This window comes from Leguminivora glycinivorella, chromosome Z (assembly GCF_023078275.1).
Source record: "Leguminivora glycinivorella isolate SPB_JAAS2020 chromosome Z, LegGlyc_1.1, whole genome shotgun sequence".
NCBI classification, from domain to species: domain Eukaryota; kingdom Metazoa; phylum Arthropoda; class Insecta; order Lepidoptera; family Tortricidae; genus Leguminivora; species Leguminivora glycinivorella.
The window spans coordinates 24,807,358-24,834,185 of record NC_062998.1 but is presented as its reverse complement, the minus strand read 5'-3'; the positions used below and the strand labels follow the sequence as shown (position 1 = coordinate 24,834,185).

General features: G+C 39.7%; 1 protein-coding gene and 1 long non-coding RNA gene across 2 annotated transcripts in view; one reads left to right on the top strand and one right to left on the bottom strand.

The window, feature by feature from the left end:
- Positions 1-24,169, top strand: part of LOC125241211 (adenylyl cyclase 78C-like) — a 47,624-nt gene extending 23,455 nt beyond the window's left edge. The window contains exons 4-28 of the mRNA XM_048149574.1: positions 313-388; positions 651-727; positions 1,349-1,441; positions 1,638-1,692; positions 1,883-2,038; positions 2,772-2,974; positions 3,968-4,157; positions 4,612-4,752; positions 7,616-7,695; positions 8,494-8,643; positions 10,418-10,554; positions 11,147-11,314; positions 12,390-12,495; positions 12,863-12,964; positions 13,567-13,775; positions 14,326-14,511; positions 15,031-15,261; positions 16,331-16,565; positions 17,117-17,237; positions 17,433-17,539; positions 18,565-18,679; positions 20,137-20,282; positions 21,002-21,221; positions 21,669-21,774; positions 22,114-24,169. Of these exons, the coding sequence (XP_048005531.1) occupies positions 313-388; positions 651-727; positions 1,349-1,441; positions 1,638-1,692; positions 1,883-2,038; positions 2,772-2,974; positions 3,968-4,157; positions 4,612-4,752; positions 7,616-7,695; positions 8,494-8,643; positions 10,418-10,554; positions 11,147-11,314; positions 12,390-12,495; positions 12,863-12,964; positions 13,567-13,775; positions 14,326-14,511; positions 15,031-15,261; positions 16,331-16,565; positions 17,117-17,237; positions 17,433-17,539; positions 18,565-18,679; positions 20,137-20,282; positions 21,002-21,221; positions 21,669-21,774; positions 22,114-22,435 (3,732 nt within the window). The 3' untranslated portion in view covers positions 22,436-24,169. The remainder of the gene's footprint in view (positions 1-312; positions 389-650; positions 728-1,348; positions 1,442-1,637; positions 1,693-1,882; positions 2,039-2,771; positions 2,975-3,967; positions 4,158-4,611; positions 4,753-7,615; positions 7,696-8,493; positions 8,644-10,417; positions 10,555-11,146; positions 11,315-12,389; positions 12,496-12,862; positions 12,965-13,566; positions 13,776-14,325; positions 14,512-15,030; positions 15,262-16,330; positions 16,566-17,116; positions 17,238-17,432; positions 17,540-18,564; positions 18,680-20,136; positions 20,283-21,001; positions 21,222-21,668; positions 21,775-22,113) is intronic.
- Positions 16,424-22,159, bottom strand: LOC125241212. The gene is made up of 3 exons (XR_007178725.1): positions 22,097-22,159; positions 17,066-17,218; positions 16,424-16,541 (listed from the first exon to the last, which is right to left on the bottom strand). It is a non-coding gene; the product is annotated as an uncharacterized LOC125241212 (long non-coding RNA).
- Positions 24,170-26,828: the final 2,659 nt, after the last annotated feature.

The following is a 26,828-nucleotide window of genomic DNA, read 5'->3' as shown; positions in this document are numbered from 1 at the left end:
TTTACAATGTAACATCAAGCCACAGTGACAATTATATTAACTTGTAAGTAAAAAGCTTACACCACCTCGTATCTGTGGCACCTTAGACTTAAACGAATATACGACAGGTAAGTACTTAATATACTTAGGCCCCATCCATAGCCGAATGGCATTTCTGCGACGCCAAACGCCGCAGAAATGCAATCTATCTTTATCGCTCTTACGTACTGGTACGACCGAGGCAGACTGCATTTCTGCTGCGTTTGGCGTTGCAGAAATGCCATTTGGCCACGGGGTCAGGTATATGAAGTTGTGGCGGTCCTTATGTTACAGGAGCGCGCGAGCTATGCCGTGTCGCGATCTTCGGACAGCTACCGCCGCGACAGCGGAGAGCCCTTCCGCGCCGATGGTATGTACGGTAACCAGACCATATGATAAAGTCAAGGAATGGAATTTAAACATAAATCATCAATAGGAAACTATCACCCCATGAGTGGAATTATTTTTCTTTCCAAAATATACAATTGACCTTTATAATACTTACTTATTTCATTGAAGTTATTCTTTTCTACGCGTCAATCTCTTCGGAAAAAGATAATTTGGAGTAAATAAGAATCATTCTAGGGACTCTTGTCCATAAATTTAACCTAATTACGATAATATATTTACAGTGGAAGCAGAAGGTGTTCTCCGGCCGGTTCGCAACTACAAAGGAATATACTTGCCCTCAATCACTAATAGTTTTACAGTACGTAATCTGACCCAACTATTCATTTTTACGAGCTTTTACATAACCCTTTTCCAGGCACAGTACAATTTATCGACCACATAAAGGGCCCTTGGGGTTTCATCTTTAATATTCCCTGTTAAGGTTGAAAATGGTTTGCGCTGTAGGGAAATATAACTTGTCTTCAAATCAATAATCAAAACTGCCAGTAGGTATATAAGTCTGTGCCTATTTGGATTTATTTAGTGCAAAACCTTATAAATTGTAGTGGCCTAGAAAAGGGGTCCCTGCGATACAAACCTAAGGTCAATTCTTTTAATTTTAAATTTGTCTCCCAAGTCTTCAATAAAGCTATAAGTTACCTACATAAAATTGGGTGACATTGCTATAATATGGTATCATGAGGCTGATCCGATGATGGAGACAGGGCGTTGCAGTTGGATCTCTGTGATAAAACAATGCCACCTAATTGTCTCTGGCGTTATTAGGATTGCCTCGGGGATTATAGTAGCCTTGCCTGTGAAGTCGTATACCTGAGTGGTATAAATAGTGTATCAAAAATGATTTAAGTACTTGGATATTTCATTTTTAAATATAACTTTTCACGCCAGTTAATTTTTTCCTAACATTGCATTTTTTTAGCACGAGAGCGTAGAGCTCTCCTACCAACGATACTCAAGAAGACAACGGCAGAAATCTTTAATAATGGTCAACGTTGTCGACTTGATTCTCAAAGTAAGTGGAAACTGAATCAATTTTATTTCGGGCTCAACTAATTAAATATATATTTTAGCAAATAAGTAATATATGTGGTTGCGTCTTAATATACCTTCTGCAGCAAGATAAAGATAAACGGAAAAAGATAAATTTCGACACTTTAAAATTTGTTATTTAATATATGTTATTTGCAATTATTCCCATTTATTTTCAGATTAGCTTAGCCGTCATATATCTCGCAACTCATCAAACAACAGCTAACGACACGAGTAAGTCATCCATATACGACTTCTTGGATCCAAAGCAAATCTCTTGTTCATGGAGCACGCTGTGTCACGTGCTGCACAAATGACTGTCTGAAAAGTTATATCACCATTATATTGTCAGTCAACAAAAATATTGTTATTTTATTGTTTATGGTAAAGTAGTAACCTACTTATATTTAATTAACTTTTGAAGGTGGTGAGACATACCCGTCAGGGCCGGCGATAGCGTGGACCGTGGCGTTTTCGGTGTTTAATGTGAGCATATGCCTGCTGGGCTGGTGGCGCTGCTTCGCCAACAACTACTTGCACTGGGCCGCCGCCACCACCTGGATACTGCTCGTCGCTCAGGGTACTGCACCTGCACTAACTACAGTAATACCCCGCTTTACGCGGCCGTATAGCGCGGGTTCGCTATAACGCAATTTTTTAATTTTGATGGATCGGAAGCAAAGAGCCATTCAGAAAATTGTTTTTTTAATATAAAATAGCACTTTATTATTGTTTTTTTTTAATGTAAAATGTTAAAGTTTTTTAAACAAGCGATTTTCGTTGTAATTTTTCAGTTTGATTCTAAATTTGATACCTTATTCAAGTGACCCCGATATACGCGAAATTAGCTTTACGCGATTTTCCCTAGAACGCATCTCTCGCGTAAAGCGGGGTGGGATTACTATCAAATTAACCAATAATACTGTTGGTTATTTACAATTACAATTATTGGTAAAAGCAAGGAAAAATTAAATAGGATTTACATAAGAATCGTACCATTCGTACCTTGATTTTTAGCGCCACCTATTAAATACTATCATTACTACACTGCCTACATTTTTTTTAAGTGTAGGTATTGACGTGATATCATGATTTTAAAATGAAGTAATATGTCATTTGTTCGTATGACAAATAAAAACACGTAAAAATACTAGGGTAAAATGTGATTTTAGCCAGCGAGGCTGCGAACACCGCCATCTAGTTTTAAGCCTAAAAGGCCCATACATTTCAGGGGTACGCTTTTTTGTATAGGTGTTGTAAGTCCAGTATTAAATCGTTCTTGGTAAAATGATTATTTAGATGTGTGTTGGCAGGGCTGAGCGGCACAGGCATCGGGTTCGAGTCGGCGGAGCACCAGGTGTGGTACATGTTGTTCATCGTGTTCGTGCCGTTTGCCATGCTGCCGCTGTCGCTGGGCTGGTGCCTCGTGGTGGGCCTGCTGGCCTCCACGGCGCACCTGCTGGCCGCCGCGCTGCACATCACCAGCAGCCAGGAACCGGATTGCACTAATCCCCAGGTTAAAAAAAAAAGAAAAAAATTGTTTATTTCGGACCAATTAAAAATCCATCCTAAAACTTACTACTTAAAATACGCCCGCCCGCCCTTTACAAAACTCAATTAAAATTTTGAAAAAACCCCCGACCGCGACATAGTAAACCGATTTTCATGAGTCGTGGCTAAGAACACTCCCGACGAACTCCCGACTAATTCAGCTTTCAAACAAAAAAAAACTAGATCTAAATCTGTTCATCCGTTCGGCAGCTACGATGCCACAGACAGACACGCACACAAACAGACAGAGATATACACGTCAAACTTATAACACCCCGTCGTATTTGCGTCGGGGGTTAATAAAATCAAGGTAAACAAGTCCGCCATCCATTTTAAAGATAGCCCGGATATAATTTGAGTACTTATACAAATCGCCAAGGCTGCGATAAGTGGGACACAAAATAAACCCATTGGGTAAGATACAGTAGGTCTTTAATATATTACTGTAACCTACTTTTTGGCCATCGAGACGATTTGTGAGGGTTATCGGAGACAAACAATGAATATAAATCTATTAATAGCCGAACATTTTCTATCACGTTGTGAATCGTCAGTCGCTGCGTATTATGCCTTACGATTCGCTGTTTTTAACAGTCATTTTCTAGTAATAATCGAGGGTTTACTGGTGAAACCCAGCGATTGGTGAAACCCGATAAGTTGAGCAAACTGGTTTTTTGAAATTCGAACTATGTGCAATTTCCTAATGTTGTTATTTCAAGGACAAATTATCTCGATTTATCGGGTTTCACCAGTAAACCCTATAATTTTATTATATCTTTTTTTTCCCCGGTTAGGAACAAGAAAGTTATATGAACACACTGTGCGGTTCTAGCATTTTTATTTCATTCAGTATCATGGTACCTGTAAAGTAATATAATAGAACCATAATTATAGTAAAAAGTTTAGTACAATGAATGCAACCAATATAGTACAATAAAATTATTTGTTTACGATCAAGAAGCAATGCAAGACTCGAATCCTGGTGGCCAACACGCTGCTGTACATAGCAGTGAATTTCGCCGGGCTGTACGCCAAGTACCTGACCGACTGGGGCCAGCGCAAGGCCTTCGGCGAGACCTACCGCTCCGTGCGCACGCGCCAGCGCACCAAGCGTGAGAACGACCGCCAGTGGAAACTCTTTCAAAGTGGTAACTCTCTTTCTCACCTTCCACAACAATGGGGTATGGGGTACCTAACTACCTAAGTACCTATACAATCCTCTAGTGAGGTTGACAAATATCTTAAGTTTACATAGATGGAGGCGTTATTGTCCCCTGTCTTTAGTTTTTCCATTGGAAGGAGGTGAGGTTAGGTTAGAGAAAGTTAGACCATATTTCATTTGTAACATCATTTTTTTTCTTGCATGTAAAAAATAGTATTTTTTTAAGGAAAGCCTCATATGTAGAGTGATAGAGATAGAGACAGAGATAGAGATATTTATTTGCTTCCTAGTACACATAAAATTTACATTAAAACTGTAACATGGAGCCTAGTAGGGTTTTAAATAAACAGGAATTTTATTGTAAATGTTAATGGCTTTATAATAGGGACCGTTTTTATAAATGATTGTGTGCCATATGAATATATAACATTTCCCTGCAGTAATCCCGGACTTCCTAGCCAAAGAGATCGCCAACCATGTGTCGAGGGAAGGAGACTTCCAAGACCAACAGTTCAATAATTTGTACATTCAACGGCACCAAAATGTATCCATACTTTACGCCGATATCAAAGGGTTCACTGGTAAGCAAACTACTCTGATGAATAATGTCGAATAAATTGATATACTTACTTGAATATAGTTTTACTGTTTGTAATACGAGCATAAGGACTGTATCGTTAATTATAGGGACAAAACAAACCTCGTCTAAATGTTGACATGTGCATAATTTTGTATTATTATGGTCCGAGAGTATGATCTGAAGGTATTGGTAAGTACTATTTGATATAAGAAGGTCTGATATTTTTTTTATTTTAGGGACTTTATGGTACTTTCATTAAGGTCTAGTAAATAAATTTCGGACAACCCCTAATCTGGCTTAATTTGAGAATATCTCAAAGAAATTTTGTACGATTTCGACAAACAAAGGTTAATATGCTGCCAAAATATATTTTTTAAGAGTCCTCTTCATGGTTGTTCAATTGGGTACTTGCAGAATAAATGCGGTGAATTTATATAATTTAAAAAAATGCATTTTAGAGTAACGTTCCGGATTGCCGTAAATTTTTGATACAAGCAGGATGAGAGAAATAGATAAAAAAAATTAGGCATAGGCCAATGTCTAATAGACATTCATGGTGTTTGAACAGTGCCTAAACCAGATCGATATAAACAGTGTATGATAGTTAAATTCGACATCAAAGTCGGAGTTAGCGTAAGCGCCATGCCATATTCTCTAAATGGCCGCCATACACAGATCATGAACTTTATTTTTTTTTAATAACAGTGGCTAGACTATGTCTAGATATCCTGCTTTGTGGATCATGTGTCGTTGAGGTTCGCACTGTACAATTTTTTTTCGCAATTGTGTCGTCTTGTAAGCACTTTGTGAATTTTCTAGTAGCATTTGTCCGAAATCGTAATTGGTACTCGGGAGGATTAAGTCAATGCTGTCTAAACCACATGCTTTACGTCGAGTTTCTAGGACAAAATGCGTACCTTATTATGTGCCTTATTAAGCCCATGTCTTGTTATAAGAAAAAAATATAATAGCAAATAAATACGGCTACTCAAAGTTGTATCCATATTTAACGATACAGTTTATACGAGCCCCAATGCAAATGATATCGTCTAGTCACACTTCAACGTGCGATATTTATTTCCGAAACTGGTGTTTAAACCCAGATTGACTTTGATGATAAATGGAATACACGACACACTAAGCCATTAAAACTAGTTTAATCTTGCGCCGTACAAAATGCCCTAATGTTATATGTTTTAATATAATCATATCATAAAAATAACATATCTAAAGCAAAAAAATACGCCTAGTTCATATTTGAGGCATAATAGGTCGTCTATTTTAAATAAAAATAGTTTAGTAAGATTTATATTATACAATAATATTTTAAATTGAATTAATAATATTATAAGTCGTCTGATATGATATATGGCTACATAAAAAGGTAAATTCTGTAAAAAATATAATTATTCTACAACATTTTTATACCAAAATAGCAAGAGGTAAGTCGGTGCCTGAATCAGTGAGGAAAATTATAATTTCCAGTAACAATAGCGGCAAATCTACGTTCCAAAATATCCAAAGACCTTTTTTGCCAAGATCTACGGCGCATACAATCATCCAGCATCAACTAAAACACGGAACCGTCTCCTGTTTAAATAAATCTGGCCGTCGAAGAATAACTGCCAAAGAGAAAACAGGATTTTGAGGAGAATCATCAGGAAAAATCGTCATGCAAGAGCAGGAGAACTTATCTAACTATGGCATGACGCGATCAAAATAAACATTTCAGTCGATACCTGAAAGACAGTAATGAAAATAATGGGCTTCGGTTTTCACACCGCTAAACAGAAACCATTACTTACTCAAAAGCAGAAAACTAACAGGTTGAAATTTGCACAAAAGTACAGAAACTGGACTGCCGATCAGTGGCGAAAAATAATATGGAGCGACAAATCCAAATTTGAGGTCATAGTTGGCGATGAACGAAGTAAAGTCATTCAAGAAAAAGGAGATGCATTTCATAAAGACTGTCTTGAACGCAAGGTGTAGTTTCCAGCATCTTTAAATGATTTGGGGCTGTATGTCGGCACAGGGTGTGGGATGTCTGCAATTTATAGATGGAACCGTCAATGCAGAGAAATACAAAAGCATCTTGGAATAGAGTTCACTACCGTCTATAAGAAAGTTTAAGTATATAAATGGATTTACTTTTCAACAAGATGGTGCCTTATGTCATACTGGCAAGACAACGATGGAGTGGCTGAAACAAAAACAAATTCCTACCATATCATGGCCATCCAGCAGTCCAGACTTGTCTCCCATAAAAACTTTGTAGTGGTAAATGAAGAAAAAGTTGCGAAAAGATCCTTCTAAATCCAAAGCTGATTTTAAGGAGAAACTTGTGGGTGTCTGGAATGGAATAACCCCTGAGGAGTATAGACAGTTGGTAGATACAATGCCGCTCAGAATTAAGGCCGTTTTAGATGCAAAAGATGACGCCACCAAGTGGTAGTTGTTCTTTTCTGCATCGGCTACGCTGAAGACGAACATTTTTGCGAGTGTTACATTTTGGTGAAATTATGTTTTTTTGTTTACTAGTGAGGAAAATTGTTAATTTATGTTTTGAATAAATAAAATATGCATTATAAGCTCTCTTGTTTTTATGTTACATGTTCTACTAATCATCTAATTCATCCTGAATTTTGAGGTCGAAGTTAGGACATAATATTTTTTTCATACTAGACGATATCATTTGCATTGGGGCTCGTATGTGTGTTTAGAAAAACGTCCCACTTTGTCGGTTACCATTAAGGCGATTGTAGCTTTATGAATAAACTGACAAAGCGGCTTTCTAGCAATCGACAAAGTGAGACGTTTTCCCGTGCACACTCACATATCTAATATAACTTAATACATTGCAGAATTATCAAGCAAATGCAGTGCAGAAGAACTAGTAAAATTATTGAATGCATTATTTGCTCGGTTTGATCGATTGGCATCGGTGAGTGAATTGCATATATTTATTTAAGTAGGTACTTACTATTGTACAGTAAACGGCCATAAATAATACACATCGGTTTTTCGTCTTTGTAAAGCGTTGTCTCTTTCATGCTTATGTGACGTCAATTGTCTCTTTCCGAAGACTGATGCGCATTTTTTATGGCCGTTTACTGTACCTCATACCTGCAAGTTACATTTAAAAATAACATTCTACTTTCTACATTTAATGAATGCTTTCATAGTTATTATCATAACTTATAATTCGAGTTATTGTTATAATATAACTCTTTGATTAGGGTTCATTCCTACTTGTGACAGGAATCACCTTTCCTGATACATACGCATAGCAATGCAACCCTATCGATACCGATGCAAGTGGCAATTTTGGAATTTGTGGTTATATTTAATCATTGCAGTTGACTCTCTTTTTAAAATTTGTCCCGTATTATGTCCGCTGTTGGTATTTAAAATTTACTGAACTTTTTAAGATTTGAACAACACAAATCCTGTAGAAGTTTAGAGAGGTAAACCTTTAGGTATTTTAAAACGAATGCAGCACATGGACCATTTAAGCAAAGAACGCAACAATTAGTAGCATCATCTAGTAGTAGTTGAGTGTAGGTTGTACTTATTGTTAATCAAAACTATAACAAATAATGTTTAGTGTAGTTTTATTGATGCTTCTTAAGTCAACATGGCGCAGTCGGTAGGATAAAGTAGTTTGTTTACAGTGTTATTAGTGTTGGATAAAAAAAAAACACACGTGGAGATAAGAATAAAGTTGTTTGTATGTGTTCAGGAGAACCACTGTTTACGAATCAAGCTCCTGGGAGACTGCTACTTCTGCGTGAGCGGGCTGCCGACCGCGCGGCCCGACCACGCGCTGTGCTGCGTCAACATGGGGCTGCACATGATCCGCGCCATCCGCGACGTGCGCTACAACACGCAGGTATCCCCCATTCCGAATTATTATTATTTTGATGCCACCTAAACGACTTACGACAATATTTGTCTGCGATGTCAACAGAGTCACTTGTCAAGTTAGAGCGCTATATTCAGTATATTAATATTTTTTTTCTACTCGTCGTCTGTAATCTGTCAATTAGGACACCACAGACTAAACTATAAGTGCTAACTTTTCAGTGTTGGATACTCTATGGCAGTCCGACTCAACTATAATATCTCATTATAGTTGACTTTAGTTAACTGTAATAATTTCAAAAATAGATCTTCATACAATTATACTAATTTGCGATACCTGGCCAATTTTTTTGCATCTGAAACACATTTTTTTTATCTGTCGCGTTATCGGCCAATCAGATACGACTATTACAAACAATTGGTTTCGATGTTGATACAACGGTGAACGACGCTATTAACATTAATTTTAACTTGAATGATGATATTTCCGTCCATTGATGATGAAGATGATGACTCGTAGAAAAGTATTGTATACAATAGTGATATAATTAAGCTTTTCACTCTCGTACCATACTATTAGGTCACTCAGCAAGCTTCGTGGCCTAAACATGGTATACGATTGTATAAAATACTATTTTAATCAGTAGGGTGCATTGGGGTAGTTTCGAAAGTCACACTTTATTGAATGGTGAAAGAATAACAATATGAAACTTAACAAAATACTTAGAAATAACCAAACAAAACTAAATTACAACTAAATATAACTACTTAAAAATAAACCCAATTATAAAAAGAAAATTCCATCTAAAATTTCCGCCTGCGGCATGGTGCCCATTATGCTGGTGGCATTTCCTCTCTGTATCGCCAGGGCGATACGTTGAGAGAAATATGCGCCAGCTCTGGGGTTCCCCGTGGAGTCAAAAGTCACATAAAAGTCACCATTATTTCCATCATATCAAGATTCCCCTTTCGAAATTATCGGAGCATTTCTTTGCTTCGAAATTACCCCGATGCACCCTATTAATGTGATATAAATATCATGATATAAAAAATGAAGAAATTTGTCTTTTGTTCTTTAAAAAAACCGGCCAAGAGCGTGTTAGGCCACACTCAGTGTAGGGTCCCGTAGTTTTCCGTATTTTTCTCAAAAACTATTGAACCTATCAAGTTCAAAACAATTTTCCTAGAAAGTCCTTATAAAGTTCTACTTTTGTGATTTTTTTCATATTTTTCAAACATATGGTTCAAAAGTTAGAAGGGGGGGACGCACTTTTTTTTCCTTTAGGAGCGATTATTTCCGAAAATATTAATATTATCAAAACATGATTTTAGTAAACCCTTATTCATTTTTAAATACCTATCCAACAATATATCACACGTTGGGGTTGGAATGAAAAAAAATATCAGCTCCCACTTTACATGTAGGGGGGGTACCCTAATAAAACATTTTTTTCCATTTTTTATTTTTGTACTTTGTTGGCGTGATTGATATACATATTGGTACCAAATTTCAGCTTTCTAGTGCTAACGGTTACTGAGATTATCCGCGGACGGACGGACGGACGGACGGACGGACGGACGGACAGACAGACATGGCGAAACTATAAGGGTTCCTAGTTGACTACGGAACCCTAAAAAAAGCACGTAGAAATATTGATAAAAATATGATTTTTGCTGCAGTTACATTTGGTTGTATGGGATTATCAGTCCCGGTATATATCGTCGTTGGTATTATAAAAGTGTCATTATAATAATAATAATGACGGTATTATAAAAGTAATAAGTGCGTGTGTGTACGGCAGGTAGACCTGGACATGCGCATCGGCATCCACAGCGGCACGGTGCTGTGCGGCGTGCTGGGCCAGCTCAAGTGGCAGTTCGACCTGTGGTCGCACGACGTCACCGTGGCCAACCACATGGAGAGCGGAGGCCTCCCTGGGTAACACCATGTTATACTAGTCAAAAGTGATATTTACAATATATATGTACCTACATCTATGTCAGACTGGAAAAGTAAATTACCGCAATGTTCTATTTCAATGACGAATAATTTCGATTTATCAAGTGTTACCTCTAATAGGGAATATGCATGATTTTTTTTATACGATTCTACTTAAAAATAAATGTATATCCAAAATATAAACTAAAAAGCTAGAAAAAGAAATTAAAACCACTACTTATCATTACGGGCTAGTTAAACGCGGCCATTTTGGCGCGCGCGATCGAGTGAAATGACGTCACACGTTTGGCCCTACACGCGAGTGGCAGCGAGAAAAGGTAACTCTTTCAGACGTCAGGTGTAACATGCAACATGCATGAAGTCACGTTGGTTTTGAGAATTTGTGCGGGAAATTAAAAAAGCCACTTTGAAAATTAAATTTCACTATAAAATTACGATAAATTTCAAAAGTATTATGTAAACGTATGTTTTTTAAGCAATAAAGAATATTATTAATAAAAATATATTGCATATTCCCTATTCCTCGAAATAAATCGTCTATATAGGTAAATTATGCTTGTCCTTTTTGGAGACGTGTCCACATCTCGGAGGCCACGCTGCAGTGCCTGGGCGGGGCGTTCGAGGTGGAGCCGGGCGAGGGCGAGAGCCGCGACCCCTACATCCGCGAGCACGGCATCGCCACCTACCTCATCCACGCCGCCGAGCAGCCGCGCCGCTCCAGGCACCGCTCCAGGCCGAGGTACAACACACTACCAGGCCTGGCCGTTTTCCAAAATAAATCTCGAATATCGAATTTCACCAGATCTGGACGTGTCTGGGCTCATTCTTCTCAGAATCACGAGCTGATTCGATCCTGACGATAAAAAATGTGTCCTCATTTTTTTCCTTTACGTCACGATTTTAGTATAAACTTACTACGTGCGTGACGTATTGGAAACTCGAATTTTGTATAGAAAATTTGGGACACATTTTTTATTGTCGGGATCGAATCAGCTCGTGATTCTAAGAAGAATGAGTCACAGAAACACGTCTGGTGAAATTCGATATTCGAGATTTATTTTGGAAAACGCCCGCCTACGTCACTCGTTCGCGGTCGCGCGTTAAGTACCTACACGCTAGCTGTTTATTCGAATGAACAAGTGGCCAAGGGGCGACACGCGCCCGCCTGTGTACTCGCGTGGCACGTACGGTACGTGACGTACCTACCTACTATTCTTTTGAGTTTTACGTAGTAACATATTAGTATTAGTTAAATAAAGCATAGGTACACGTCGTTTTGCGGGCAAGTGAAGGATCTGACGTTACTTAACAATCTGTGACACTACCACTACATTTATAAACAGAGAACTATAACAACACCATTTCAACAAAATATCTCTTACCAATTGTGGTTCTTCTAATACTTCTGCCGGCCTAGCTGAAATGACAATTGTTGACGCTAAACGCCGAACGAAACACTGTCTGGCTCTGTCGCGCCAATACGGAAGAGGGATAGAAATGACTAGCTACGATAACGATAAGTTGTGCGTATATATGGCTACGTTACCGGAAACGCTAAGAAAGTTATTTTGTGTCTAACAATATTTTTCATGACTTGGCTAACCAATTGGCAGTATATTCTCGGGATTTACAGAAAGGACATTTCTCGTGGAATACTCCAACGATTACTTACTTATTGCTTTACGAATGCTGTACAACAACAATAGCGGTATCACTACATAGTATAAAACAGTTGCTTTCAACTCTCAATCTGTCTGTCCCTCCCTATGTATGCATAGATTTTTAAAACTACGCAATGGATTTCCTTTTTTCAGCGTCCCGACGAGCCATCACACTTCTGAATCGAGCAACCGTCGGCCCAGCAGCATTTTGGAAGACGAAACTAATACAGATTGGACTCCTGAGATACCCTTTCAGAACGTGCGTAGACATTTACTTAGGTACTATATGAAGTATATCTATGACCTACGCATGAGGCGTCACGAGCAGGCCTCTAACCCCCGCCCATCTGGGGAGCATACACCTGCCGTGTGTGCGGACGAGGGATCCTCTCTCGAATTAGGCTATACAGTCACGAACGTAAGTGTCACAAGGATGCTGCTTGAATGATCTGTTACAGATGCAAGGGCCTATAATAATATTATAAATGGGAAAGTCTGTGTGTCCGTTTGTTAATCTATCTTTCACGACAAAACGGCCATATAATAATGTTCCATACAAAGTAGATACGGTGGAAGTTCTGAAATGTGAAGGAAGTGGAAGTAATGGTTTAAAATGTGTGTTGCAGTACTACTCGGTGAGCGACGACGAGGAGGCGCAGGCGGCGCTGGAGCTGCCGCCCGGCCTGGACCACGGCTTCGACTCGGACGACGTCACGCCGCTCGCAGACGTACTCATACTGTCTACTCTTACTTGTCGATACTCGGACATGTTTAATGAAGTTGTAATACAGAGTGTAATTTGTATAACCGGCAATATTTAAGCCGGTTATCAATAAACTGATACAGACTCAGAACAGAAGAAAAAAAGTCTACCTTATTTTCCATAAAGTATGGAGACCATTAGTGCAAAAAATCAAATCAAATAAAGTCGCAGGTCATCGCTCGGTGTGGGGAAATGTGCGCATGCATTACTGTTTTTGAGGTCTTTCAAAATTGCAAGGGGTAGAACTTGCAAACGGTAAAGTCTAGGTGAAATTGGACGAATATGTATTTGATGTTTTTTTTTATAGTCAGCCCATCATATCTAGAAAATATATCCAGTTATAAAAATTACAGCCTGTATATGTATAAGACCAATGTGTACGTACTGTACAGTCTGACTAAAAAGAGTAGAAATGTAGTGTCGTTTCTTTCAAAGTGTGTGTGAAAACGGGACGATACTAGATTTTGCCACTTTTTAATGTCTACTCTTTTTTAACCGACTTCAAAAAAGGAGGAGGTTCTCAATTCGTCGGCATCTTTTTTTGGCAAGCTGTATTTGTGAGCGCAGGAGGAGGACATAATCAACCACTCGATCGAGGTGGGCACGAACCGGCGCATGCGCATGGACAACATGCGGCTGTGGTCGCTGCGCTTCCGGCGCGCGTCGCTCGAGCGCGAGTTCGCCTGCCTCGACGAGCTCACCTTCAAGTCCAACGTCTGCTGCTGCTTCCTGCTGTGGCTCTTCATCTTCGCCGTGCAGACCACCATGCACTACAAGTGAGTCCCGATTTGACGGAACACACTCTAGCTATTTAGTTAGTACTACACTTACTAACTTTCATTTTAAATACTTAATTTGATTATTTGTCAAAGCCTCAGCGAATATTACTGGTGTATGAAAGGTATACATATATTTGCAAGGCGAGTGTTTAGTCATTACTAGCTATCTGCTGCGCGAAATTCATTGTCTATAGGTACTTTCGAAAAAAAAACATTTTCTTCGTAAGGCCTTGATGGTAACTCAGATGGCAGAGCAAGCGCCAGCGATTGGATTGAATTGAAATCCTATCCAAGATAGAGCTTTTTCCACTTTTACTTCGCTTTCTCTAGTTTTTTTTATATGACAGTCTATAGTGTTTGTAAGGTCATAGATATACCTATGACCTTACAAACACAAACTAGGTACCCGGATTACATATCAACGATGACAACTCGCAATAAGCGACAGTACTTAGATGTCTCGAACCTACTTTGTAAGTAAGTAAACGTGTGTAGGAGTTGGTGTATTATAATGCGAAGTGTAAGTAGCTGATCGTGTGGTACATAGTTGCTGGAAGCTGATGGCGGCGCTGGGCGCGGTGACGGCGCTGCTGGCGCTGGCGCTCCTGGCGGCGATGGGCGAGGAGCTGCCGCGCGCGCCGCGCCTGGCCGCGCTCGCTCGCTGGCTCGGCGCCACGCGCCGTCGCCGGAACGCACACATATGTACCTTCGTTACCGTCATGTCCATATCTAGGTAACTCCTGCACTATTACACAGAAACCATTCTCTCATTCCTCACAGTGCTTCGACAAAATTACCACTTACCCCCTTATTCATAAATGCTCTCTAATGTTATCAAGCCGATAAACTTCGTTTGTCCCTTTCCGACGTATTGGTGTGATAGAAAGTGACAAACGAACTTTATCGGCTTGATTATTTTAGTGAACGTTTATGAATAAGGGGGTTAATATGTAAATAAACATATTATTTCATTATTATGTATTACTTACCATACAAATTACGTGATAAGACTATAATTAATGACAACTAGAGAGTTCCAATAGAAAAACTATTAGAAAAAAAGTTTGGTTGTACCCAGAGCCGGATCTAGGGGCGAATCCATACCCCTGGCGTCAAGTGCAGTGGGGGCGCCCAATTCGTACACATTTTTTTTCCCCCTAGATTTTTTTGAAATCCGGTGCTGGTTATACCTTTAGGTATGGAACCCACAAATCATCTAACGGCTTAACTTAAATACACTTGTATTTTGCAGCACTATCAAGCTAATTATTTGCGGTCTATCTACATGCAATGAAGTGGACAAAGATAGTAATGAGTGTTACACTCCGGAGTACGTAGTATTTACTTGGATCTTGTGCCTCATCGCCTTAACATCTATACTAAAGCTATACTACTTGATCAAGATTTTGATGGCTACAGTGAGCGTAGTTATATACGCCATATTCTTGGTGGTCTATTACAAGGATCAAACGGGCCCAACTGCGTAAGTACTTAACTTATTCCTTATAAAATGTATTTTTAATTAATGTTTACGCAAGTAAGATAAATGTTTCGCACACAGAATCCAATTACGTAAACAGGAATATGGCTTACGTCTACCATCTCCAATTCTCCTTTAACTGCTCTAAGGTTAACTGGAAGAAATCCCTTAATGGGATAAGTTCGCCTTTGTACAAATGATGTGTGTGTTCTTTTTTTCTTTACTGTGTGTGTTCTTATCTTTGTACAATAAAGTGTATTACTACTACTACTACTACTTATGAGTTAAGGCCACCAAAGATAGTGAAGATCACGAGGACATGACTCTCTAGTCGCTAGTAAACACTATTGTAAAAGAAGTAACTCCGCCAGTCGACAGCTCTACCAATGGATGTTAGTATTTACAATTTATGAGTACATATTGAATAATGATGTGGATTAGCATCACTAACTAGGCTTACCTGGTGTCTACAGGTCAAGCAATAAATAGGTATCAGAGACCAACCCCTAGGAAGTTATATATGATAGGTATATGTGGTAATGCAAGAAATCCATTTTGACTTCCTAATTTTGTTTGAGTTAGATAGAAACTTCCATCCAATGTATCCTTAAGACGGAGGGGAATAGGAGGTCTGAAGATTCCATTATCAGGGCGCTTAGGTATATCCCAAAAAAAATATGCATCCGAGTGACATGTTGATTGTGAAAGAATAAAAGGCAAGATTTGCTACAAGTTTGTTTCTGTCAACATTTTCGATATCTAATACGGGTTTGCAAGTACTGTGAGTTGCAAAATTGCATGGAGTCATTATGAATGAATTTATATATAAATTATTATTGATTAACTATTCATTGATTAACTCGCCATGCATGGACTTAAAGTATGGGTATGTTAGTCGAATATTTAGAGCGCACCCGAATTTGAACGCCACTTGTGTGCGTCGTAAGTCTTGAGCGGTCAACGGTCACCAGAACGCGGAACTCAAACTGAACTTAACCGCTCTCTGTCTGTGTGGGCTCTTACTTCTTAGGTAATATTTAAAACCTAATGTAGATACACTTAACGATTCCAGCACAATGGATTTCTACAAACGAATGCTAATCCTAATGATGGTGTTCCTCGCGATCGTGGTGAACCACGCGCGGCTGGTGGAGGTGACGTCGCGGCTGGACTTCCTGTGGAAGCTGCAGGCCGAGACCAATCTCGAGCAGATGCGCGACAACCAGCGCACCAACCGGTACCTGCTCAAGCACATCCTGCCCGACCACGTCGTCAACCATTTCCTGAGCAAGGAACGGAAGCCGGATGTAAGTTAACTACATTTTTATGTTCAAGTATCCCTAAATATGGTTATAGCCCACACGCGGCAGTTATAAATGTTATATAACAGCCAGTGTGGGAGCGCCATAATTAAATTTACTTTCACTTGGGATGGTTTTTATGTATGTCCTTAAAAACATAGGTACTTACTTACATATATTATAGAAAAATTATATAAAAACGTTTTTCCCCACGGAGCTGACCAAAATTGCCTTCTTGATATTTTTATTGCAAGTGTGATGAAAAATAGAGTGTGTAAACTTGAACCCGGGGCGTAAGAATCTTGCAAACTAGTCTTTAAATCGCCCCGGCATTGTACGGTCGAGTACACAAACATCTTTAGTTCAATAGTTCTTTATTTGCATCATATACATTTTGCAATAGGTTCTATGACAAATGACACTAAGGTCGTGTATACATTTATTTGGAATGTTGGTTTGTAAAGGTGTTTGTGAACTCTTACTCTCGCTTGCAATATTTAACTTACCATGTTGCACAATATAGTATTGTAAAGGGGAAAGTTTGGTTTGGCCGGCAGGAGCTGTACTCGCAGTGGCGGCACGAGGTGGGCGTGATGTTCGCGGGCATCCCCAACTTCCACGAGTTCTACTCCGAGCAGAAAGCGGTCGACTGCATGCGCCTGCTCAACGAGATCATCTGTAAGACACTTATCTCCATATTACAACTTACTTTTAAAACGTTCCTTTTCATTTCGCACCTTTTTCTGACACACAACAAAAATAGACCAGTGCATTACAATTTACAGGTATAGACCTCACTTTTTATTATTCAAGTCTTAGGATAAATAATAATTATAATATTATAACCTATTTTAAGAAAAATGTTTATTTCAGTTGACTTCGACAACTTGCTAAGGGAGCCACGTTTCAAGAGCATTGAAAAAATCAAGACTATAGGCGCAACATACATGGCTGCGTCAGGACTGGACCCTAACGACAAGGCAAAAACCCCTTTTCACTTTTAATTACTACTTTTTATTAGTATCTAGATTATATCACAAGGGACCAAATATCATATTTACAGCGACCGTCATTGTACGCCACATTGAATCCGAAACGATACAATTGAATCCCGCGCGTCGTGACAGATTCAAATATTAACGCGCGAGGTGAAAAGTATTTTTCTCAAACATGCAATGAAATATTGTCTTTACGTTCCTTAAAATGGGCTGGGAAGTATCGCTTTTTGGGCGCAACAACTCGAGAGGACTGTAAAGGGATTTCATATTATTTTTTAGGCCTAGGCCTGCAAAGTAACTTTTTTTTATAAAATATTGTCCTTTAGAGCATTTTTTTTTATTTCATTGTATGTTTGAGAAAAGCACTATACATGCCTCGGCGTGAAAACGGATTCCCGGCCTCGTATCCCTATCCGGCCTCGCTCGCAACCCACTTGGCCGGAAATCCTCATTTTCCCGGCCTCTGATGTAATGTACTATTGCTACCATATGACACATACCTATTGCTTTTTACATCGTTTATGAGGAAATTAGGTAATATGTTCAAAAATATTAATTAGTGACGATGTATAAATAAATATATAAATTATTTATTTGCTAAAAATATGGTACCTACAACAAATAGTACGCGCATGCATTTGATCGACAAAAATACTTATTAATAATCGACTGGGTATATTATTATGTGCAAACTCTTCGAATTGCTCTTTTTTTCGTACTTAGCAGGAAAGAAAAGTCCCCAAAGATGATGTGAAAAAGTACTTATAAATTTAATAGGTACTTAAAAACTAGTGTTGAAGAAACCGGACTAATTCCAATAAGGTCTAGTTACCCTTCGGGTTGGAAGGTCAGATGGCAGTCGCTTTCGTAAAACTAGTGCCTACGTAAAATCTTGGGATTAGTTGTCAAAGCGGATCCCAGGCTCCCATGAGCCGTGGCAAATGCCGGGATGACGCAAGGAGGATGATGATGAGTGCACATGTCGAAATGTTTATGTTGTTATACAGACTTGCGACGAGGACTGCGAGCACCTGTGCGCGCTGGTGGACTACGCGTTCGCGCTGCGCGTGGCGCTCGAGGACATCAACACGCACAGCTTCAACAAGTTCCGCCTCAGAGTCGGTACGCACCTATCTAAATACTCTACACTACACCATATTATATGTAAAGTCCGTCGCACGCGCCCGCGCCGCTGTCCAGAATACAGTTTCTTATTATACGGGGCGTCCGTTCCGGGTTCCGGGTAATCATGACCCAGCACCGATAGCATAGCACTTACAACTAGTGCGATATAGGGACGGCCCGATGTTTTATCATTTATCGCGCGACCATGCTTGCCTGTGAGTGTGTGTGTGTGTGTGTGTGTGTGTGTGTGTGTGTGTGTGTGTGTGTGTGTGTGTGTGTGTGTGTGTGTGTGTGTGGGTGTGTGTGTTCAAGAACTTGCGACAGGCGTATAGAATACAAATCGCCCGGCATGTCCAATCTCCTTCCTTCCTATACCTATGCATACTTAAAGAAGCCCTGCGTATATAATACTTACATCAATATTTATTTTACAAGGGCGCCGAGTGGTCACAACCCCTCGTGTTTTCTATTAAGAGTCGACGAAGCAGAATGTTTCTAAATTGGGTGGAGTTGAAGTGGTTCACCTAACCACAAAATTAAAATTTTGAAAAAACTCCCGACCGCGACATAGTGGACCGATTTTGAAATGAAACATGGGTAAGAACACTCCCGACTAACTCAGTTTTCAAACAAAAAAACTAAATCGAAATCGGTTCATCCGTTCGGGAGCTGCGATGCCACAGACAGACACGTCAAACTTATAACACCCCGTCGTTTTTGAGTCGGGGGTTAAAAATAATCTAGAATCCAACAAATAAACTTTGCTATCGAGTAGGTAAAACAAATTTTAAAAATTTTACTTACATACAGGAAATAGGCTGGAGTTTTATATTTAGGATTAAGTACTTTAGTTATAAGATGCTTGTTTCTTTTTTAATATATTATGTGTACCATACTGCAATACCCTGTAGGGTATCATGTTGCTATGTAACTATTGTACCTAGTGTAAGATCTGTACACCAACATGAGAGCAATAAAATTTCTATTCTATTCTATTCAAAACATTTGTATTTCATCAATATGTGGAATTGGAATGCACGAAAAATCGCTCGTTAGTATGAACAATGAACATGCGTACGGATGCGTTTCGCTTTCCGATGCGTAACGGCTCAGCCACGACATTGGTCTAATCGCGACAGCGGTGAGCGGCATCCATACGTGCGAATGAAAAGTCCCATCGCTGTGTCTCGCTCCAATGTATGGCCGCCGCTCAAACCAATGTCGTGGCTGAGCCGTAAGCGTTTTCATACTAACGAGCGACTTTTGGTCGGCTAAAGCCGATTCCGCGTCGGTTTGGGGAGACCCTAAAGTAAACAAGATAAGAAGGGACATAGGTATTCAACCTAAGTGCCAGAGCCAGAGCAAGACGAGATAACTAACCGGTATAAAAAACAAATGCAGTGAAAGTAAACATTTAATGTTAGATTTGTTAAATAGTGTATGTGTCGGGACAGGAATTAGCTGCGGGCCACTGGTGGGCGGCGTGATCGGCGCGCGCAAGCCCGTCTACGACATCTGGGGCAACACCGTCAACGAGGCCTCGCGCATGGAGAGCACGGGCGCCATGGACCGCATACAAGTCACCAAGTACACCAAAGAGGTAACTTTACCTTACCTTCGTCAGGCTTATAATTTTAAACATTTTTAATACAGAGGGATTGAGAATGTCGCCTGATTGCAAAACCATCGAATCGACGCGATTGATGTTCGCCACAAACACAAGCAAGCCAAACACAAACAAGTTTCTAATGGGTCGGCAACGCATATGTGATACCCCTTGAGTTGCAGGCGTCCATAGGTTACGGTGACCGTTTTCCATCAGGCGGGCCGTATACTTGTTTGCCATCGACGTGGTATTTAAAAAAACACTGGTGAACACAAGCATCCCATCCCTACGCTTGAAGAAAGTACCTATTTGACGAACACGAAGAAACCGGTACTGATACCTACGCAGCAATCACTGGCAAATACCAAACAACAGGCAAACACCTCTCCACATGATCGTGTTCGCTCTTTGACGTTGTTTACCACTCGTGTGGTTGTACCATAAGGTAAATTAAGTAAGTCTTTCCACAATCTTCATACTTCAAATGGGGTTGGGAGGACTCTGCCCTCTGCGAATGTGGTGAAGAGACTCTAACCATTGAGCGCTGCCCACTGCATGCTTTCCCAGGCCCTCTGGAAGACCTGTTTAAATTAACGCCTGACGCAATCTCGTGGCTTGGGACCCTGAATGTGGACTTAAAGTACGAATAAATAATAAATAATCATAGGATGTGTTCGTTTCGTGTTGATTTAAAAATGTGCGGCATTATGCAGTTGTTGCGTCGGTGCGGATACGAGCTGGAGGCGCGCGGCGAGGTGGAGGTGAAGGGCAAGGGGCGCATGGAGACGTGGTGGGTGGCGCGGCAGCGCGGCGCGGCGGGCGCGGGCGCGGAGGCGGCGCCGGCGCCGCCGCGCTCGCTCGTGGCGCTCGTCTACACCATGCTGCAGGCGCGCAAGCGCATCTACACGCACCCGCTCGACTCTACTGCTATGCGTAAGTTACACGCAATGTATTCTATGCTAATATGTACTCATGCATTGTATCTACTTGTTGTTCTAGGTTTATATGTACGGTTAAATATACATAACTGGACGTATCATGCGTACCTAACGTTTGTCAAAAACAGAAATCTACCATTTCAACGACGCTTTCATGTGTTTTTAGAAGTTACCGCCACAGAGTAAAGAAAGTATAATATAAATTAGTTTTGCGTTACATAGTTACGCCAACCTCTCAAAAGTAATTTTATGGAAGTTTGTACGCCCGCAATTCCAGAAATTAATTTTTGCTTGATCTTAAAATACTAAACATTTCGCCACTGGAAATCAATGTAGGTACACATGTCACATACCGTAATATTTTTCCATCATATTATCTCGGAAACTCGTAGGTTATACCCAGATCAGAGTCAATAACATTACCCACCGGTATGTGTTGCAGCGATCCGCAGCGGCAGCTTGCACGACAAGCCGACGCGCTGCAGCACCGCGCCCAGCGGCACGCACCGCCACTCGCGCCCCGGCCCCGGCCGCCGCCTGCCGTCGCGGTAACTATCACTACCACTACCAGTACCACTAGTACCACTACACTGCCTCTCGCTCGGAGGGCCACTCATAGGTACCAGACACGACGGACTGATCGTCTTTACTCACCAGAACACTACGTTACATGGCTCTGTGCGTAACATTTTGAAGGTCCTTAACCCTTTAAAATGTAAGTATATAGGTATGTGGAGCGCCAGGTGATTTTGGGATTCATCCCGTATCATTTGACGTTTTTGGTGTCAAAAGTATTTTTAAGGTATGTAGGTACGTTTTACCTGCTTTTAAACTTGTAATCAGATTAAAAATGGTAGAATTGATAAGTACCTTAGTTTTGTTTACAGTATGACTAACGAGAGTTCACGACCGCCGTCGAAGAGCATGGTAGTGAGGCGGCCCGACATGGCCCCGCCCGTGGTGAGCAGCGTGTCGGCGCCGCACACGCCGGTGGCGCCGCACTCGTCCCCCTTCCCCGGCCCGCCGCCCAAGCCCGGCATCGGCGCCCGCCTCAAGGCCGCCAGCTTCTCCTACCGCGCGCGCCCGCAGCGCGACAGGTCGCCTAAAATACAGGAACTGGACGAAGCGACCGCTTATCCTGCTAACGGGACCCCCAAACTGTATAAAAATGGAACTTTCAGACTTCGCTCTGATACAACTAGAATGTAAATATGCGTGAATCCAAAAAAAACTGAACCAAATGAGAGTTCATCCATTGAACCGATTTTGCCAATCGTGTTTGAGCCAAAACCTAAATTGGCTTTCTAATCAGTTCAACCAAGTGCTATAATGCCTGAGGTGTGGGTAAATTAAACAAATCGATATAAATAATGACATTAATGACTGTGTTGTGTAGATATTTTTAATCATGTTCTTAAAATTATACTAGATTGCCCATACCTACCTAAAATGTATGTTAGGAATAGATTTATTAACGAGGATTAACGCGAAACGTGTGAACGATGACGGTTCTAGCATCCGTTAGAGCTATTTTTCTATTATTTAATGTACCTATGGGTAAATAAGTATTTAGACGTATCCATTGTATTATATTAATCAAATGTTTAGGACACTTTTTAAGTGATTTTACTGATTATGATTATTACAAAAAAGACTGAGGAGATTTGAGGACTTAAATGTCGTTTACATTTTGATAACTTATTATTTACACCTAGGCTGTTTATTTTGGCGGCCAAAACTAGGCCCTAAACTAACGTAATATTTGATTAACCTGTTTTATATTACATAGGTACTTACTTTTTATGATTAGGTACTTTAATTAAAAAAAAACTTTTTTTGTAGTAGTATACTAGTAACGTATTTATTTTTAAGTAGAAGTAACTTATGCTGCATATGCGGATGAATTCTGCACAAAGTTCATAACATTCAACCCGTAAAAAAACCTACCCAAAGAAAATAAGGGCCATTACCTAAGAATTTTGGCGATTGCAGTGAATATTCATTTCATGTTTAAATATTGGAAACTATTTGCTATTGACAACTTATTTAATTTTTTCTACTCCCGTACTCGTGAGTTACAAGGTCGTGCATAGATCTTTAAAACCCTACATAAACGATGTCAGGACAAGTCTATCTAGTCTATACCCTGAAAACATTTTTGGGGTGATCCACATGGTTAGGTATTATATTTTAAGTACAAAGCTGTTGTAATATTTTAGTGAAATAAGGTAAACTTATGTGGAAACATTACTTTTTTCGGCGGGTTGACCTGCGATGAGTAGGAAGGCAAGACTTTAGTGCTCGTTGTCGCATAAATATGAGAATAGGTATCAAAATCATGATCAATAGTATTTTGCGTAATAACAGTGAATAATGTATAGAATTAGAAAGTAAATCAAATAACGTTAAAATTTTCAACATATGAGCATTTTTTTATTTATAAGGCACGACCGGCGTATGTCCTGTAAATAGGTTCATAAGCTATTTTTTTCAGGTTCACATAAAACCAAAGCCGGAACTTACAATTAAAATTAACCTACAACACCCGTTTACACGGTTTACACTCGACTAACTCGACTTATATCCCAGCCTAAAAAAGGTTGGCAACTCCTTGTTCATCATATGCCCGTCTTGAGTTATATGCCTTTCCGAGTAGGCATAATTTCGAAGTTACATATTTCAGAACATAACTATAAATTGAACGCGTTAATAGTACCAGACAGGAAGAACGATTATTAAATTACTAAGTACGTTATATACATAATGCACAAACATTCCGACTGCTTCTATTTTGCACACGAATCGAGTTTGTAGTTAACTAGTGTTCGTCCTAGGGATATCTATTAAACACCAATGGATTAAGGATGAAAAAATGGTATACCTTCGGAGGTGTAAAAGGCGTAGGTATTTAGATAAGTATATAATACAAAAGTTATAATCACAGATTTCGGGAGATAGGTCATGCCGGGCGATTTGTATAGAATACGCCTGTCGCAAGGTCTGCGCAACTCACACAAAGCACCAGTAATTGTAAAGATAATGCACGCACACACCTAATCCACACACACTTGTAGCTGGACGCTCCTATTGCGCAATACACGCGCATCATTTCAATGGTTGTGTACATGCGAACGATAAGCGAGCGCGATCGCGCACGCACACAACGATAAATAGCGGGAACGCCTCGCCTCGTTTCCGAGAAAAATGTCTCACTGAGTGAATCGTTTTGTACACCGTTCATTGCGGCGCAAAACACTACACTGTTTACAATATGTTCCTTGTGTAGCCGCAATGTATAATTAACGTTTTAAAGCACAAGCAAACGTAAGGTTACATGGTACAACTCGGAGTATTACGTTGAATTCGTGTTTGCGACGGCGAACTGGCGGCGGTCCCAATGGGCCTACATCTGCGACCAGATAGACGGTCTTCCCGACATTGACCTTTTACCAAAAATTTTTTTTACGTCACAAATGTAGTCAACAACCTAACCTATCTGATATTTAAATTTGGCAAACGAGGCACCAGACATCCTGTTTTCACGTTACGCTTTTCATGTAGCGTTCAAAACTCTTAGTGCCCCTTATTTTCTTTTGAGTTGAAACTGTCAATTTAAAATGCATTAACTTCTATTGTTTATAATAAGTAGGTATACTTACCTAAGCAGCGCTAATTCCCTACGGCCGACCAAAGACATAATATGTAAAAGGTACATTACGATACTCGTGCGGAAAGGAAATTCGTAACTCGTATCGATTTAAAACACTCCCTTCGGTCGTGTTTTAATTTATCTCCACTCGTTTTACTTCGAACTTCCTTTTTAGGGTTCCGTAGTCAACTAGGAACCCTTATAGTTTCGCCATGTCTGTCTGTCCGTCCGTCCGTCCGTCCGTCCGTCCGTCCGTCCGTCCGTCCGTCCGTCCGTCCGCGGATAATCTCAGTAACCGTAAACACTAGAAAGCTGAAATTTGGTACCAATATGTATATCAATCACGCCAACAAAGTGCAAAAATAAAAAATGGAAAAAAAATGTTTTATTAGGGTACCCCCCCTACATGTAAAGTGGGGGCTGATATTTTTTTTCATACCAACCCCAACGTGTGATATATTGTTGGATAGGTATTTAAACATGAATAAGGGTTTACTAAGATCGTTTTTTGATAATATTAATATTTTCGGAAATAATCGCTCCTAAAGGAAAAGTCCTAAAAAAAAAAGTGCGTCCCCCCCTCCGCCCCTCTAACTTTTGAACCATATGTTTAAAAAATATGAAAAAAATCACAAAAGTAAAACTTTATAAACACTTTCTAGGAAAATTGTTTTGAACTTGATACGTTCAGTAGTTTTTGAGAAAAATACGAAAAACTACGGAACCCTACACTGAGCGTGGCCCGACACGCTCTTTTTTACGCACTTGTATCGTAGTGTACTTTTTTTTAACTCTATACTTATTACTTATGAACGACGGTGAAGATACCCTTATCAATAATTTAGGTGTCATAAGTTATTTGTTTTTTTTTTTAAATATGTAGGTATAGGATAAGTTATCTGCACAAGTAGTACTTATTGTTTACCTATATGTATTTTTAATGTTACACATTAAGCCATAGCTATTTTTAAGGAAAATTACATATTTTTAAGTTTTATTTTAATAGTTTGTATGTAATTGTACTTTTTATAAACAATATTAAGGTAATACTATGTTTACCTGCGAACAAAAGAGACTTGGTATTTAAAAACAATAGACGATAGATAGACAGTTACGAGTAGGGTAGGTGGTTGACACTTGACACAGAATCAATATCCGAAATCCGAATTTAGGTTAATCCCTTATTAATCCACATGAAATGTTTTTTTTTCTCTCGGCTACTAAGTACATTCATAAATTAACGCCTGTATTTTCAAAAGGGGTAGGCAGAGCATTCCGATATTGAGATATTTCAGTGACAGGTGGTGAATGTAACCAAATCTCAGTCGACTTCCACGGGAGAAAAAGGGGTGATGGAAATTATTAGCCCGTCACCACACGGGGGTACAAATTTCAATTATTTTCATTCTGTCCATTAGTCCCAAGTTATTAGCGTAATTCAGCATTTCCTGAACTAAGGTTTCCTAAAATACTAGGAAACTGAGCACTACCTTTAGCAAAGTTACCTCATGTGCTTGTGCGGACACTTTTGTTGGGCCAATTTAACGTCCCCTTTGAATATCTCACTCGCTCGAGTAATTTTTTGTTTCTAATTATCTACCCTCCTTCCGTAACTGACTGGACGAATTTTACGTACCTTGTAAATTTAACAAATAACTTTTCTTTAGGGTTCCGTACCAAAAAGGTACAACAGGAACCCGTATGGTGCCGCTCTGGCCGTCTGTCTGTCTGTCACATTACTAAATATCTCGAGAACTACTTATGCTATCGATTTGAAATTTGGAGTAGTTATGAACATTGTTAACCTCTACAAGTTGAAAGTATTATGTTTTAAAATTAATTATAGAAAATGGCCAGAATGAAAGGGGCGCAAATTGTAAATGTCAAGTTACTATGTCAAGTGGGGTATCGTTAGAAAGAGTAGATGTCAAAACTACCTATTTTTTATATTTA